At 37.8% G+C, this 14,860-nt stretch overlaps 3 protein-coding genes across 5 annotated transcripts in view; 2 read left to right on the forward strand and 1 right to left on the reverse strand.

Annotated features, from left to right (window-relative positions):
- LOC100180096 (dynactin subunit 4) overlaps positions 1 to 4,371 on the forward strand; it is a 6,783-nt gene extending 2,412 nt beyond the window's left edge. For 2 of the 3 annotated variants that reach the window (XM_018817235.2, XM_026840322.1), the window contains exons 4-11: positions 240 to 283; positions 833 to 937; positions 1,250 to 1,454; positions 1,690 to 1,799; positions 2,117 to 2,190; positions 2,531 to 2,684; positions 3,144 to 3,241; positions 3,631 to 4,371. In XM_018817235.2, the coding sequence (XP_018672780.1) occupies positions 240 to 283; positions 833 to 937; positions 1,250 to 1,454; positions 1,690 to 1,799; positions 2,117 to 2,190; positions 2,531 to 2,684; positions 3,144 to 3,241; positions 3,631 to 3,868 (1,028 nt within the window). In that variant the 3' untranslated portion in view covers positions 3,869 to 4,371. The remainder of the gene's footprint in view (positions 1 to 239; positions 284 to 832; positions 938 to 1,249; positions 1,455 to 1,689; positions 1,800 to 2,116; positions 2,191 to 2,530; positions 2,685 to 3,143; positions 3,242 to 3,630) is intronic. The other variant, XM_002130252.4, reaches the window with a different exon arrangement.
- Positions 4,372 to 5,441: 1,070 nt separating this feature from the next.
- Positions 5,442 to 10,810, forward strand: LOC101242514 (tubulin polyglutamylase TTLL11-like). Its single transcript, XM_004227518.2, has 9 exons — positions 5,442 to 5,750; positions 6,433 to 6,563; positions 7,112 to 7,235; positions 7,642 to 7,763; positions 8,138 to 8,239; positions 8,493 to 8,636; positions 9,089 to 9,222; positions 9,824 to 9,971; positions 10,342 to 10,810. The coding sequence occupies exons 1-9, from the start codon at positions 5,624 to 5,626 to the stop codon at positions 10,774 to 10,776; spliced, it is 1,467 nt and encodes a 488-aa protein (XP_004227566.1). The 5' UTR covers positions 5,442 to 5,623; the 3' UTR covers positions 10,777 to 10,810.
- Positions 10,811 to 11,045: 235 nt separating this feature from the next.
- On the reverse strand, positions 11,046 to 14,518 carry LOC100175422 (Ig-like V-type domain-containing protein FAM187A; the record flags this gene model as incomplete). Its single annotated transcript, XM_002124742.3, has 5 exons — positions 11,046 to 12,335; positions 12,833 to 13,071; positions 13,319 to 13,504; positions 13,984 to 14,177; positions 14,403 to 14,518. Coding segments are annotated over 5 exons (939 nt in total), but the record flags the coding sequence as incomplete, so codon positions are not given.
- Between the last annotated feature and the right edge of the window lie 342 nt (positions 14,519 to 14,860).

Consider the following 14,860-nt stretch of genomic DNA (forward strand, 5'->3'; position numbering starts at 1 on the left):
ACTTAAAATAATGTCATGCCCTACGGGTGTTTTAAAAAAATTATTGTCTTCTATATCTTCGTGCGCTGTACTATTGGGTAAAAATATAGCTGATTGAACCCTTTTGAATTTCACGGATACGCCCCTATCAATAATATAACCATAGAAGGACACCAGAAGTATAATGCTAAATGAGAATATAATAACCTGTCAAATTATTTTGTATTATGTGATTTATATTCTTTGTTCTTGTATAACAGCAAATGACGCATGGATGGAAAAAGCAAACCCTAGTTTACCTCGGGTAAGTTACTTCAATATAATGTGTAGCTACACCAATACATTCCATGAAACATTCCCGTATTAGGCACATATTCCAGGGCATACTCTGCAAACCCATGTCATTTTTTTTATTTTATATGGGTGAGGTCTTTGAGGTCCTGGGCTTTAGACCAGAGTTTGCCCCATTACCCCAACATTTTATATGCTGTATGCACATTTTATTCTATATGGGTGAGGTCCTACAGTGAGGCATGCCATGGGACCTGGGATTTTGGCCAGAGTTGACCCATTACCCCAACATTGTATATGCACATTCCATTCTATATGGGTGAGGTCCTACAGTGAGACATGCCATGGGACCCGGGATTTAGGCCAGAGTTGGCCTATCACCACAACATTGTATATGCACATTATATTCTATATGGGTGAGGTCCTACAGTAAGCCACGCCATGGGACCTGGGATTTAGGCCAGAGTTGCCCATTACCCCCAATATCCATGTCATGCCTGGTATTAAAACCTGGCAGGACTTTCAGCGACTTTGAGTCAACTTTCACTTATCTCACTCACAGATAAATAAACTGCTTGAGTATTACAAGTATCTTGAACATAAAGAAAAAGTTGAACAAGCCCGAAAATCTCCGATCAAAAAGGAGTTGATGTCGGTTACAATGCAGGTAGTTAATGTGTTTGTATATTCAAGGATACACCTAATGTTAATATATAAATGATCTAGGTTTTTCTTTAAATTTATATATATGTGTAATGGAACTATAAAATCAGTCACAACTTCATCAAATAAGTTATCTACTTTTTTATTTATAAGCGTGTTATTACAACTGTCGTTTTACGGTTACTTCGCGTTTATTTACTTTTGTAAACTTTTCGATCTTCGTTATCGTGACGGGAAGAGACTAAACAAAGTATTTTATTCAATGTTTTAAATCTTTCAATCTGTTTGTTTTTATTTATTCATTTATTATTTTCAGTTGAAACAGAAATATACATCCAGCAAGCATTCGCCTGGGAAGAAATCTATGTTTGGCGATTCGCTTAGTGGTGCATTGTCAAGCTTACGGTTGAAAGATGTTTCGAGTTTAAAAGACGTTTCAATCGACGCATCTTCCACACTTGCACTGGATGATGTGGAAAAGTTAAACACGGATGTTTACAAGCCTGTTCAATTTACAGCAAGTAAGAAATTTCTTTAGCAGGCACGCGGTGTATGAAACAGAACACCCGTGTTATAACGACTGACATTGCCCCACCAAGCAAGGATAAATGAGTTACATTCGATCAATTACTTACTTATGCACTTTTTTGGTATATGCAAAAAATTTAACCCCATTTGTGGCTTATACTTTTTATGATTCGTTTTTTAACAGTACTTGTTTAGAAAATATTAATAAGTCGATAAAATTTATTTTAGTGACATCAACTGCTCAGCGCTTGGACCAACCAGGGAATCAAATTATTGAATGTTCGGATTTAGCTCCAAGAAGATCGCAAATGTTTATGAAACAATCGCTCAGATGCAAGGTCAGGTTTAATTGATGGTGAATGTAACTTTGTGGGGAATATATGGATGTAACTTATTTATCCTCGCATAGCGGGGCAACAACAGTCTTTATAACACGGGTGTTCTGTTTCATACACCTCGTGCCCGCTTACGAGTTTACCAGGTATGTAACTTTGTGGGTGATTGAATTTCTCTACCGCCGATAATTTATGCAACTCATTAGTGACCACTGGGTTGAAGCAATTGCGTTTATGTGTCTTGCCCAAGGAAACATACGCCCACAATGATAGCAGCGATGAGCCTTGAACCCATAACCTCTGCAACACATTACATTTAGATTTGTGATCACAACATTATCAAGCCCGAGTACAGTCCAACTTCCATCAAGTTTAAAATCCATCTCATCGCATTGTAAGTTTATACTGTGTTGCAAATGTTAAACAACTTATTTTTTTAAGTATTGTTTTTTTGGCTAAATGAAAGCAAACGGAAGATTTTTTTTTAATAATGGTGTAAATGAAAACATTGCAATGCTTTAAATCAAAATACCAGATTTCTAAATATATTTTATTTTGTATGCGTTGACATAAAATTTATTTTGTATATATTTAGTTGTAACTTGTATATAATGTTTTTTTATACCGAGCAGTTTTTACAAAGCCAAGATAATTGTTATACAAAAACTCAAGTAGTATGTTTTTACCGTAAAACCTATAGAATTATTTTTTCAAAACCCAATTTTTTTTTACAGAAACCACATACCTGATATAAGGATCAGCAAACCATCAACATTGCGCGCTGGTGAACGTTGTCAGTTCGTCCTGTCAATCACAAACCCAACGGAGCACGTCATACACGCAACCTTCCTACCAATGGAGGAAACTAAACATGAGATAAACGCAAAGGTTTCATAAAGTGGTTTTTATTTTATATCAAACTGATTGAATGTTTGAACTACATAACATTAGATCAATAATAGTGGTGTTTGTGTTACCTATTCGCAACCAATAGATAAATGATGGAATACTAACGTGACTTATTTATCCTCGCATGGCGGGGCAACTACAGTTGTTATAACACGGGTGTTATGTTTCATACACCTCGTTCCCGCTTACGAGTTACCATGTATGTAACTTATTTATCCTCGCATGGCGGGGCAACGACAGTCGTTATAACACGGGTGTTCTGTTTCATACACCTCGTTCCCGCTTACGAGTTACAACGTATGTAACTTATTTATCCTCGCATGGCGGGGCAACGACAGTCGTTATAACACGGGTGTTCTGTTTCATACACCTGCTACCCAGTTATTGTAAACACTACTGTAAACGATTTCTTTATATATTGAAACTCCCATACAATAGATAGAGCTTCCAACATGCGATATAGTTGTGGGAAAGTTTGACGACGCTGCTGAGTTTGTTGATCAACTTACTTCAACAAACAATACTGATGACGCAAGGTTAGTATGATAAAGGCGCCAAACCTGGGGTGGCAGGGTGGGCAGGCTAACCCTCAATTTTATGCATTACATGATTCAGTAAACATTGGAACCAATTTGTTTCCTTGAAGGACCCATCTAACTATCCCTGCCTCGCCTGTATTTTTAGAGTTATGTATGCATAGGGGATCAAACAGGGTATATAGGCCAACCCTAGAGGTTCTGCACTGCATTAAACAATGGAACCAAATTTGTTTTTAATCATTAAAAGATTAATCTAACTATCCCTGCCTTCCCTGCATTCCAAAAAGTTTGACGCCTATGTTAGTAATACAACTATTTAAGCATTTTCATTCCTATTAACTTAAATATAATTTAAACTGAATAAAACTTGTTGAATAACTTTCAAGCATCATTGCGTTCCGTCGTGGCAATAAAGTTGGGTTTTACGTTCATTGCACGCCCGACCCCGCCCTTTCACCTGGTGATAATGTATGGGTTGGTATGCGGTTCAAACATGAACATTATGGAAGCGCTCCTCTTGCTTTGTTGTTGAAAGGAGGAGAGGTAGAAAAAGAACCGGAGCCTAACTGGCTGACGCATTCAGTTTTCATCAATCTCGGAAAAATTCAAAGTTCATTAGAATAGAGTTGTTTGGTTGGATATTGTTTTCAATATAGTAGGTTGGGGTAAGATGGTACGTGGTTTTATTTTTTTGTACCGTTTGGTAAGAATCAAAAGAAAATTACTAAGTGTTGTTAATTGTTTAAAGTGGTACCGTATCCCATCCTACCCCGTATCCCATCTTACCCCACAGTACTTTATATAACGTTGCATGTTTTGCATGCAATTTATTCTGTGTAACTCGTCGCATGAATGTTGATGTTTAGTGGAAATAAAACGCAGTAACATTCTGTAACCTCTGCTACCGGGCATAATGTTAATAACCTTTTAGCGGCTCACCTTACAGTATAAAAACATAGTGTATTTTCGACATTTTGTCTGCAACCTGGCAAGACTTTAAACGTCGGAAATACACTATGTTTTTATACTGTAAGGTGAGCCGCTAAAACGTTATTAACAAACCTTAATATGCCTGTTTACGTCTATCGTTTGTTGACATTACGTAATAAATATGAATGAATGTAAATTATTTATCCTTGCGTGGCCGGAAAACGAAGACGTTATCACACGGGTGTTCTGTTTCATGCCAAATGGCTCCGGGAATTCTTTACTTTTGAGAACCATTTCTATAAACCTTGTGTATAACTTCGCATATAAGTTTATAAATACGTCTTCTCATTAAACCTGGATGAAGTGGTATGAGGTTGATAATGCCAGTCTGGGAAAACATATAGTCTTTCTGTGGAGGGAGATGCTACACATTTAACACGTAATATTCAAATATCCTGATCGTGTTTTAAACAATTAACAACGGTATATGGGAGTCATGAGGATACGGTTTTATATTTCATTGAATGTCCTTTGTTTACTACCAAATTAAGAGAAAACAGAATGATAGTAAGAGAAAACAGATTGATAAAGTGTTCCATCTCCCCCACCCTACTATATATCCAATAAAATACAATATCTGTATCTTAATCTAATGAGCTATCTACATGCAGTTCATTGAAATAGATTTTTATTTGTTACATATTTCATAGTACTTGATCACGAGAATCATCCAACTTCATGAGCATTAGAATACCATATAGATCAGGACGAATTCACGGAATATATCGCAGTTATAATCGACTTGTTTACAAAATAACAATTGCTAAATTTCGCGGAAACGCCAAACGCGGTTTATTTCAATCAATAAAGACATGTGATATCCCCATCCTTCCGAACCGGCACATATCAAGAACACATCGCATATAATACACATCACCATTCATAAATTAGCATTATAATAACAGCTACTAAGAACGCTATGTTGAGAGTAGTTTATGGATTATAAAGTTAGTTATAAAAGGGTGGGGTAAGATGGACACTGACTACACTCGTTTTCTCGTCACATTTAGTAGAAAATAAGGAATATTTGCAAAATTATAAAACGTAGCTGCGACTCGAAAAGAGCGTTCATTAATTATTGGGTTTGGATGCTAACGGTATTCCATTTTCCCCACAGTGCTATATAGAAAGTAATGTATAGTAGGGTGGGGAAACGGGACACCTTTATCACATAATATCCCAAATATCATGATCGAGTTTTAAACAATTTACAACGGTATATTTGAATCGTGAGTATATATGGTTTCATAATTATTTGAATGTTCTTTGTTTACTACTAAATGGGTCGAGAAAATAGATTGAAAAGGCGTCCCACCTCCCTCACAGTACTATATAGCAGGGTGAGATCCTTTTAGAAAATTTTAAGTAATAACTAACACCTCAGTTTAAATGGAATCGGTCAATAACCATGATTGGACAATAAACACCATAAACGCATACGAGAGCACGACGGAAATTTTAAAGGAGGCGGCAAAAGAGTTCGGGTGGAACGTTGTATCTACAATCTGTGAAAAAGGTGACGAAAAATGTAACGAATATTTACAGAATTATATTATAACCGTAGCTCTATGACTCTAAAACAACCCAAGTTACATACGTTAACTCGTAAGCGACGAGGTGTATGAAACAGAACATCCGTGTTATAACGACTGTCGTTGCCCCGCCATGCGAGGATAAATAAATTACATACATGTTAACTTGTGAGCGAGCACGAGGTGTATGAAACAAAACACCCGTGTTATAACGACTGTCGTTGCCCCGCCATGCGAGGATAAATAAATTACATACGTGGTAACTTGGGAGCGAGCACGAGGTGTATGAAACAAAACACCCGTGTTATAACGACTGTCGTTGCCCCGCCATGCGAGGATAAATAAATTACATACGTGGTAACTTGTAAGCGAGCACGAGGTGTATGAAACAGAACACCCGGGTTATAACGACTGTCGTTGCCCCGTCGTGCAAGAATAAATAAATTACATACGTGGTAACTTGTAAGCGAGCACGAGGTGTATGAAACAGAACACCCGTGTTATAACGACTGTCGTTGCCCCGCCATGCGAGGATAAATAAATTACATACGTAGTAACTTGTGAGCGAGCACGAGGTGTATGAAACAAAACACCCGTGTTATGGCGGATGTCGTTTTCCGGCCACGCGAGAACAAAGCAAAGTTTATTCATTCATTTATTTAACAGACCAGGATAACGATAAATGTATTTACTGGGGAAACATACAAAGTATCAAACATATAGATAAAGGGTATTACACCAATCACGGTTGCAACGTTGTGAACAATATCCCAGGGTTCGCGGTTGTTGAGAAAAAGGTTTGTTTTGTTTGTGTAAAATAATGTTAACCTCTGAATAAAATATGGTACTGTGGGGGAAGATGGGACACCTTAAGCACATAATATCTAAATATCATGGCCGTGTTTTAAACAGCTAACAACAGTCTATCGGAGTCGTGAGGATACAGTTTTATAGTTCTTCGTTTTCTACCAAATGGGATGAGAAAATAAATTGGAAAGGTGTCCCATCTTACCCCCATCCTACTATGCATTATTGTCTTTCGGGTCACGGCAACAAAGATCGGGCAATCTTACGAAAGCAAAACACGGTGGCGTCACAACCACATGATGTTTTATGTTAAAAATGCTTTTGTGTTTCCGCCTGTTTTTCTTGAAATTAAACAACAATTGTTTTGGTTCAACAGCCGAGCTATAACTAACATTCTTTTCCACATCTTTAACCAAAGCGTGTTTTAGCGACTGTTGTTTTTATGTTGATTTCCTTCTCTTCGTTTTTTTAATCACAGGATCTTTGTCATCGTCTTCGAAGAGATAAATAACAAATGCGTAATATATATTTCATTTAGGTTGATACGACGTTAGCGCTTCGAACAATGTCAAAACTATTTTTGGGACATTTTGACTTTTACCCCCAAACCTGGATATTTCCCCATGAGATGAAAGAAATGCCAAACGTTGGTAACCACGCAGGTCAGTTTAAATAATATTTCAAACACCTAATGCTCTTTCAATTGCTACTTAATTGGTTGCTACCATTGTGGGCGTATGTGTCCTTGGGCAAGACACGTAACAGCAATTGCTCCAACCCAGTGGTCACTAATGGGTTGTTTAAACTATCAGCCATACAGAAATTCAATCACCCACAAAGTTACATACGTGGTAACTCGTAAGCAGGCACAAGGTGTATAAAACAGAACACCCGTGTTATAACGACCGTGGTTGCCCCGCCATGCGAGGATAAATAAGTTACATACGTGGTAACTTGTAAGTGGGCACGAGGTGTATGAAATAAAACACCCGTGTTATAACGACTGCCGTTGCCCCGCCATGCAAGGATTTGGTTACATTCATACAATCACTTATTATGCACTTCCAGGCATCAGTGTTCCCTCCTATGTTTACAAACCAGATCACGAGTGTAGGGGGAATGGGATTAAGTTTTTTAACGACCCTGCCCTACTTGAGGAAATAACTAAAGACACCCCCGCTGTAGTGCAGGTAATTTGAATTGTTTTATCTAAAATTTGCATCGGCAATGAAATATGAATGACTGACTGAAAAAGATGGTTATAATCTCTTTGACTGACTTATTTAACGTTTGTTTACAAGTCTTACACATATATACACTTGTCGTTGCTACCATTATGGGCGTATGTGTCCTTGGACAAGACACAAAAAAATTGCTCCAACCCAGTGGTCACTAATGGGTTGTCTAAATTGTCAGCCACACAGAAAGTAATGAAAAATTCGACTATTAAATCACCCACGGCGTAACGATATAACATGTATGCCATGTTAAAACAACTGTCGTTTCCCGCCGCGCCAGGATAAAGTAAGTTTCATTCAAGATTTACTAATTTTAATTTTGACAGAAATACATTGAAACCCCCCTGTTATGGAATGGTTACAAATTTGACATTCGATCGTTTTTCGTCATCATGAGTTTAAAACCATTGGAAATTTATTACGCAAAGGTAATCTTAAATTTTTTTCATTTGTTTTTTTTTTCTGAAAGTAAATTTAAAACTATTGCTTTTGTTTGAATAAAAAAAAAGAATTTTCTTTCCGAATTGGTAGAGTAAACAAAGAACATTTACAAAATATATGACGGTATTCTCACGATTCTAAAAGAATTGTTAATTGTTAAAACACGATCATAAAATATGGGATTTAGGTGCTAACAATATCCCATTTTACCCCACACTACTATACGTTATTTATTTTTAGGGATCATTCTGCCGTCTTTGTGCGATCCGATACGATGTTGACAATTTCTCCGACACGTCCCAACACCTATCCAACTTCAGTGTCAACAATAAAGAGGGAAAATTTGATCCTGCGCGATGCAAAAGTTTGCTTGAAATGAAACAGGTTGTCGCATGTTTCTACTTTTTCTGCAACGTATTTTAAAATTCGCACTGTACTGTGAGATTTTAAACATGCATAATGTGAATAATCTTTTGAGTCTCATTCTGGTAAGGAATCGTAATGTATTTTACCGGTCAATAGTCTGCCATTCGGCCAAGCCAGAGTTGGTAAAATAGACATGTTCTCATTTACTGAAACAATCGACCACTTTTTTTTTGGAAGGGATTTTTTTATGTATAGCTGATACTTTTGACAGCCCATTAGTGACCACTGAGTTGGAGCAATTGCGGCTAAGTATCTTGCCCAAGGTCACATACGCCCACAATGGTAGCAGCGACGGGCCTTGGCTTGGCGGATGGCAGACAAAGCGTTGGAAATACACTCTGTTAAATACAATATGATCCGCTCAACGGTTATTTACATTATGCCTGGTAGTAACAGAATAATATTAACAGATGTTGAAACAAAACGGGCACGACGCGGACGAGGTTGAACGAAAAATAGTAATTTCTTCTCTGAAAGCGATCATTGCTGTTATTCCTGATTTAATGGTTTGGCAGAATGCGATGACAGGAAGGGAAAATACCAAGTAATAATAACTGTAGGAAAACATTTCATTATTTTGTATAGTACTGTAGGGTAAGATGGATACCGTCAGCCATACGTCCCATATTTCCAAATCTGCTTTTTAACATTTCACAACGCTTTTTGAGTTTTTTAATTCTGTAAACTTTTTGTTTACTACCAAATTGGACGATGAAAGAAAATGAAAATACCCCACCCTACTATATCGTGATATCCCATCTTACCCCACCCTTTTATCGTGGTATCCCATCTTACCCCGTCCTACTATATCGGGATATCCTATCTTACCCCACCCTACTATAACGTGTTCTATCCCATCTTACCCCACCCTACTATATCGNTGATATCCCATCTTACCCCACCCTACTATATCGTGATATCCCATCTTACCCCACCCTTTAATCGTGGCATCCCATCTTATCCCACCCTTTTATCGTGGTTTCTCACCTTACCCCACCCTTTTATCGTGGTATCTCATCTTACCTCACCCTACTATAACGTGGTATCCCATCTTACCCCACCCTTTTATCGTGGTATCTCATCTTACCTCACCCTACTATAACGTGGTATCCCATCTTACCCCTTACTATGACATGTTTTATCAGATCGTTCCAAATCATCGGAGTCGATACGATGGTGACGTCAGACTTGGAAGTAAAGTTCATTGAAATGAACGAGCCGAGAATACGAAGTTATTATCCGACACTTGAGGGTGGAAGGGAGAGTCGGCTGTTCCTACAACCAGTAGCTGAGGTTTTAATAAGTTCAGACAAAATACAAATATAATAGGGTGGGGTAAGATGGGATACCATAGTTTAGAGGTGGGGTAAAATAGACACGTTTTCATTTTGTTTCACGCCCTAAATTAATAGTAAACAACGAATATTTTCAGAATTATAACCGCGTATCGTTTACGACTGTAAAATAGCGTTAGTTAACATTAAAAAACACGATTGAAAATTAAGGGATTTATATGCTAAAGGTATCCCATCTTACCCCGCATCTCGTGTCCGCTTACCAGTTACCACGTATGTCATTTTGGAGTTCTTGTTTGGAAACTTTTGCAGTGTATGGCCGACAATTTAGACAATCTATAATTGACCACGTCATCATCCCCTCACAGATTGCATTCAATCTACATCGAGATTTACTGAAAATACTCACCGAACCCAATTGCAAAGAAACTTCCTTCTTGGAGAAAGTGTTCCCAGCAAGCAGGGACAATCAATATATCGATGATGAAGATTACAAGCGGTTTGTTTGTAATGACGTTTTAGTTGTCTGCAAAGCTGCTGAATTATTCAACAAATTCAACAAGAAAAGGAGTCTGACCATCGACCTTGATTCATTTCAAAGTTTGATGGCATATTTGTCCATAGATGATTTGGACGATGTTACTGCTTTATACAAAACCAAACTACGGAAGTGGAAAACGTACCTTCATTACGTCACCAAGTTTGCTGATTGTAATTATCACGAAGAACTTTCCTTTCAAGGATTTATGGAGCTTTTGTTGGAACTATTTAGCGGAAGAATATTACGACAAAAACTGTCATAGAAACTAAGTTAAACAAAAGAGGCTGGGGTAAGATGGTACATACTCATATTTTCTTTGTGTGGTCCCATTTTACCCCCATTTGGTAATAAAAGGAATACTTACAGGACTATATACCTGTATACCCTTACGATTCTATAAAAGAGAGTTCTTAATTGTTAAAACAACGATTAGGAAACATGGGATTTATGTGCTAACCCATGTCCTAAAGATATCTTTATAGTGGACTATGGCTAACCGTATCCATCTTACCCTACACTACTATACAAAATAACGAAATGTTTCCCCCTCCCTCCATGCTTTTCATTGCTTTGTACGCATTTGATTAAACATGCAAAGTCACACGTATATACATCGCTTTCAATTCCCCTACTTATTTCCGTGATAATAACGATAGCCGTAACTCTCTCCCAGCTAAGCGAAGCAGACGAGCCCAATAAGCAGAATGGTAAGAAGTCTTCGATCCATCTTCTATAGTTGTTTATCAACTTGTGAAGTTTCAGCAAGATACACGCCTTTTATATTCTTTTGCATTGCAATAACTTCCTCGCTGGTAAAGAGTACCAACTCCAGGGAGCCCCAATAAGTTTATAACAGAAAACGTCTTAAAACTCAACTTTTGATAACTTCCGAAAAAAGTGTGAATATACTGTCATTAGGGTTCAATTGACTCCACATTTTACCGGAACCCGTCTCGGGTAGCAATGGCTTCCAATGCGCTTTAGGGTGGAAGTTATTCGAACTATAGAGTATGCGCACTTTGTTGGAGAGAAATCTTAAGACATCCTCAGTTGGGTATAGACTATATATCCTATTTTGATGATGGCTTCCTTGATTTGATTGACAGCGATGTGATTCTAAGCCAAGTGTTCATCAGAAATATTGGAAACTAACCAAGAATCCTATTCTTGGTCGGATACTTCAGTAGAATACGGGACCACACCCTACCATATTGAAACATTACTTCGGGTAAAATAGATGTAGTACATTACTTCACTTTGAAGGTTTTTAGAGTTCGAAGTTATTAAATTAAGACTGTAATGTCGCGGGGTTAACGTTAAAATTTGACACCAACACAATTTTTACATTTTATGGTTTCTTTCTTTTATCACAATTTGTGTTCGTTTGTTTTTATTTATCACTATTATAACTGTAGTCCATTATTTGTAGGCTACACAGTTCGTTTTGCAAACTTGATTATCGTTTTTGCGTGTTCCTTGCGTACGCCACCAGAAAATATGGGGTCTATGTGCTAAAAGTGCCCCATCTTACCTTACAGTGCAATACACATGTTTTTTTTGGCTTGATTAAAAACTCCACCAATGTATAGCCTTACATATAATACTTATATTCACAATTTAATATTTTGTATCACGGAACAGCCCTGACCTTATTACTGCTATTGCTGTCATAACAAAAACTAATATTACAATAAACAACACAAGGTATATCAGGGAATCAAGGAACATATTTAGGTCGAACAAACCACTTGTAACTTGAAGTCGATAACTTGCTACCAGTTGTTGGTCCGCGTAACAAACGTAATATCCTTTATTGGTGTTCTAGAAATGGGAAACATGTTAATTGTTGTGTTTCTAAAGTAACTGCATCATTTATAAATAAACGACAAATATTATCCTGACATGGCAGGGCATAACATCCGCTGTAACACGGGTGTTCTGTTTCATACACCTTGTGTCCGCTTACAAGTTACCACGTAATGTAACTTTGTGGGTGATTTTATATATTACGGTACATTTACATTTAATTGAAAGAAATAAGCATGGCCGCTGTTTTATGCCACAAACAAGCAAAGTCAAAATATAAACCGCATGCAAAATTATTCAAGGTAAAGTTGAAAATATTCAAACACAATGATATTTAACATGCCTTACGCAATACTATAGGAATACACCTAAACTTATAAAACAGTGACGAAACAATGAATTACAATGGGTATATTGTTTGCGTCAATAGGCCTCTTATTTTCTGAGCAGTTTAGGTGAATTCCTAGGCCGTGTATTGAGTAGGCGATGCATTAAACAACCGACACACTCACCGATATTGACTCAATATAGAGCGAGTCATCTTGACGTATGCTAGTTGCAATATGCAGCAGTTGTTTCCTATTCACCGCATATTTAGTAAGGTGAACCACATTTCCCATGCTACCATTAATAAACTGCCAACCGACCGCTGAGTTGGGGCTGGCATCAGTACATGATAAATTAACGCTTGAACCAGTGGTTTGTTGGATCAATTGTCGAGTGACTTGATGTGGGACTACAGGTAGCTTGCCTGTAAGAAACAGATTGTTCATATGGTAGGATGGGGGAAGTCGGGACACTTTTCATTCTATTTTCTTTGTCCCATTTAGTAGTATTTTTTGTCCCATTCGGTAGTAAACAAAGAAAATTTAAAGAATTATTAAACCGTATTCTCACGGCTCCCATACACCGTTGTTAATCGCTGAAAACACGGTCAGGATATTTGGATATTACGTGCTAAAGGTATCCATCCTACCCCACCCTACCATATAACTTACCCGTATTAGCATCAACGTAATAATGGTCGGGCTTCTTCTTACATCTGGACGTGCATGACGCGATGGCAACATAATCATGAAACCGCATCAACCGTTGTCGTTTAACTTCGGGGAGTAAGCGTGATCTGCACGGTAGACGGCGCCCTATGACGTCATCGAGCGAGGTTTCGCTGGTGTAACAGAACCCTATGACGTGTATAAATAAATTTAACTTATTTGTCCTCGCGTGGCTGGGAAATGACAGTTGTTATAACACGGGTGTTCTGTTTCATACACTTCGTCCGCTTACAAGTTACCACGTATCGATCAAGGCTCGTCGCTGCTACCATTGTTGACGTATGTGTCATTGGGCAAGACACTTAAAGCAATTGCTTCAACCCAGTGGTCACTAATGAATTGTTGAAATAGTCAGCCATACATAAAAGCAATCGCCCACTAAGTTATATGTGGTCTCGTAAGCGGGCACAAGGTGCATGATACAACAGAACTACCGTATTATAATAACTGTCGTTGCCCCACCACGCGAGGATAAAAGGTCACATACGTGGTAACTCGTAAGCGGGCACAAGGTGTATAAAACAGAACACCCGTGTTATAACGACTGTCGTTGCCCCGCTATGCGAGGATAAACTGGTTACATTCATTCATTTAATTATCTCCCTTACCATATCTACGTCGTTCGCCCGCCACGTCACAGCGATCACATTCCTGCCACGCTGTCCAATGCCATGTAATCCAATCTATGCCATATCGACCGTTATCATGTGGTTGTTCATCAGCATCAAGGTATATAGTTTGCATATGCAGCACGTCTACCACGTTAAGATGGTACACCGCTAACCGATGCATTTGAACGTGCCTGAAATATTAAACGAATTTAATTTCGTGTTTTCGGTAACGGTAAATTCTGTAAATATTCTTTGTTTACTACCAAATAGGACGAAAATATAATAAAGACATGTCCCATCTTGCCCCACCGTACTATATAATTTGTCCTATCTTACCCCATATGTCTTATCTTACCCCACTGTACCATATGGTAAAATATACGTAATGTATTATTTATATTCATACAAACAAATACCTGTTTAACGCAGCTATGTTGCAGATCCAGATTCCAGAATCTTCCACTTGAAGTTTCGTAATACGTAGCTCGGTGTAGTTTTGTTTCTTAACATTATCTATAATCTTTGTTCGGTCCTATATATATACAAATATACAAAACGTTTGGTTGCAATTATTTCTTGCATTGCGGATAAACAAATTTGAATGGCCACTTATATAGTAGGGTGGGGTAAGATGGGACATATTTTAATATACTTTCTTGTCCCACTTTGTAGTAAACATAGAATATTTACAGAATAATATAACCGTATCCTCACCACCCCAAATAAGCGTTGTTAATTGTTTAAAAACACGGAAATATGGGACACCATATGCTATCAGTCCCAGCTTACCCCACAGTAATATACTAACCCTAACGTCAAGTACATGTTTGTATTTCCCAGCAGTCAATCGTTCATCAGACAGAACATATCTCAG

This window comes from Ciona intestinalis, unplaced genomic scaffold (assembly GCF_000224145.3).
Source record: "Ciona intestinalis unplaced genomic scaffold, KH HT001190.1, whole genome shotgun sequence".
Taxonomy (NCBI): Eukaryota; Metazoa; Chordata; class Ascidiacea; order Phlebobranchia; family Cionidae; genus Ciona; species Ciona intestinalis.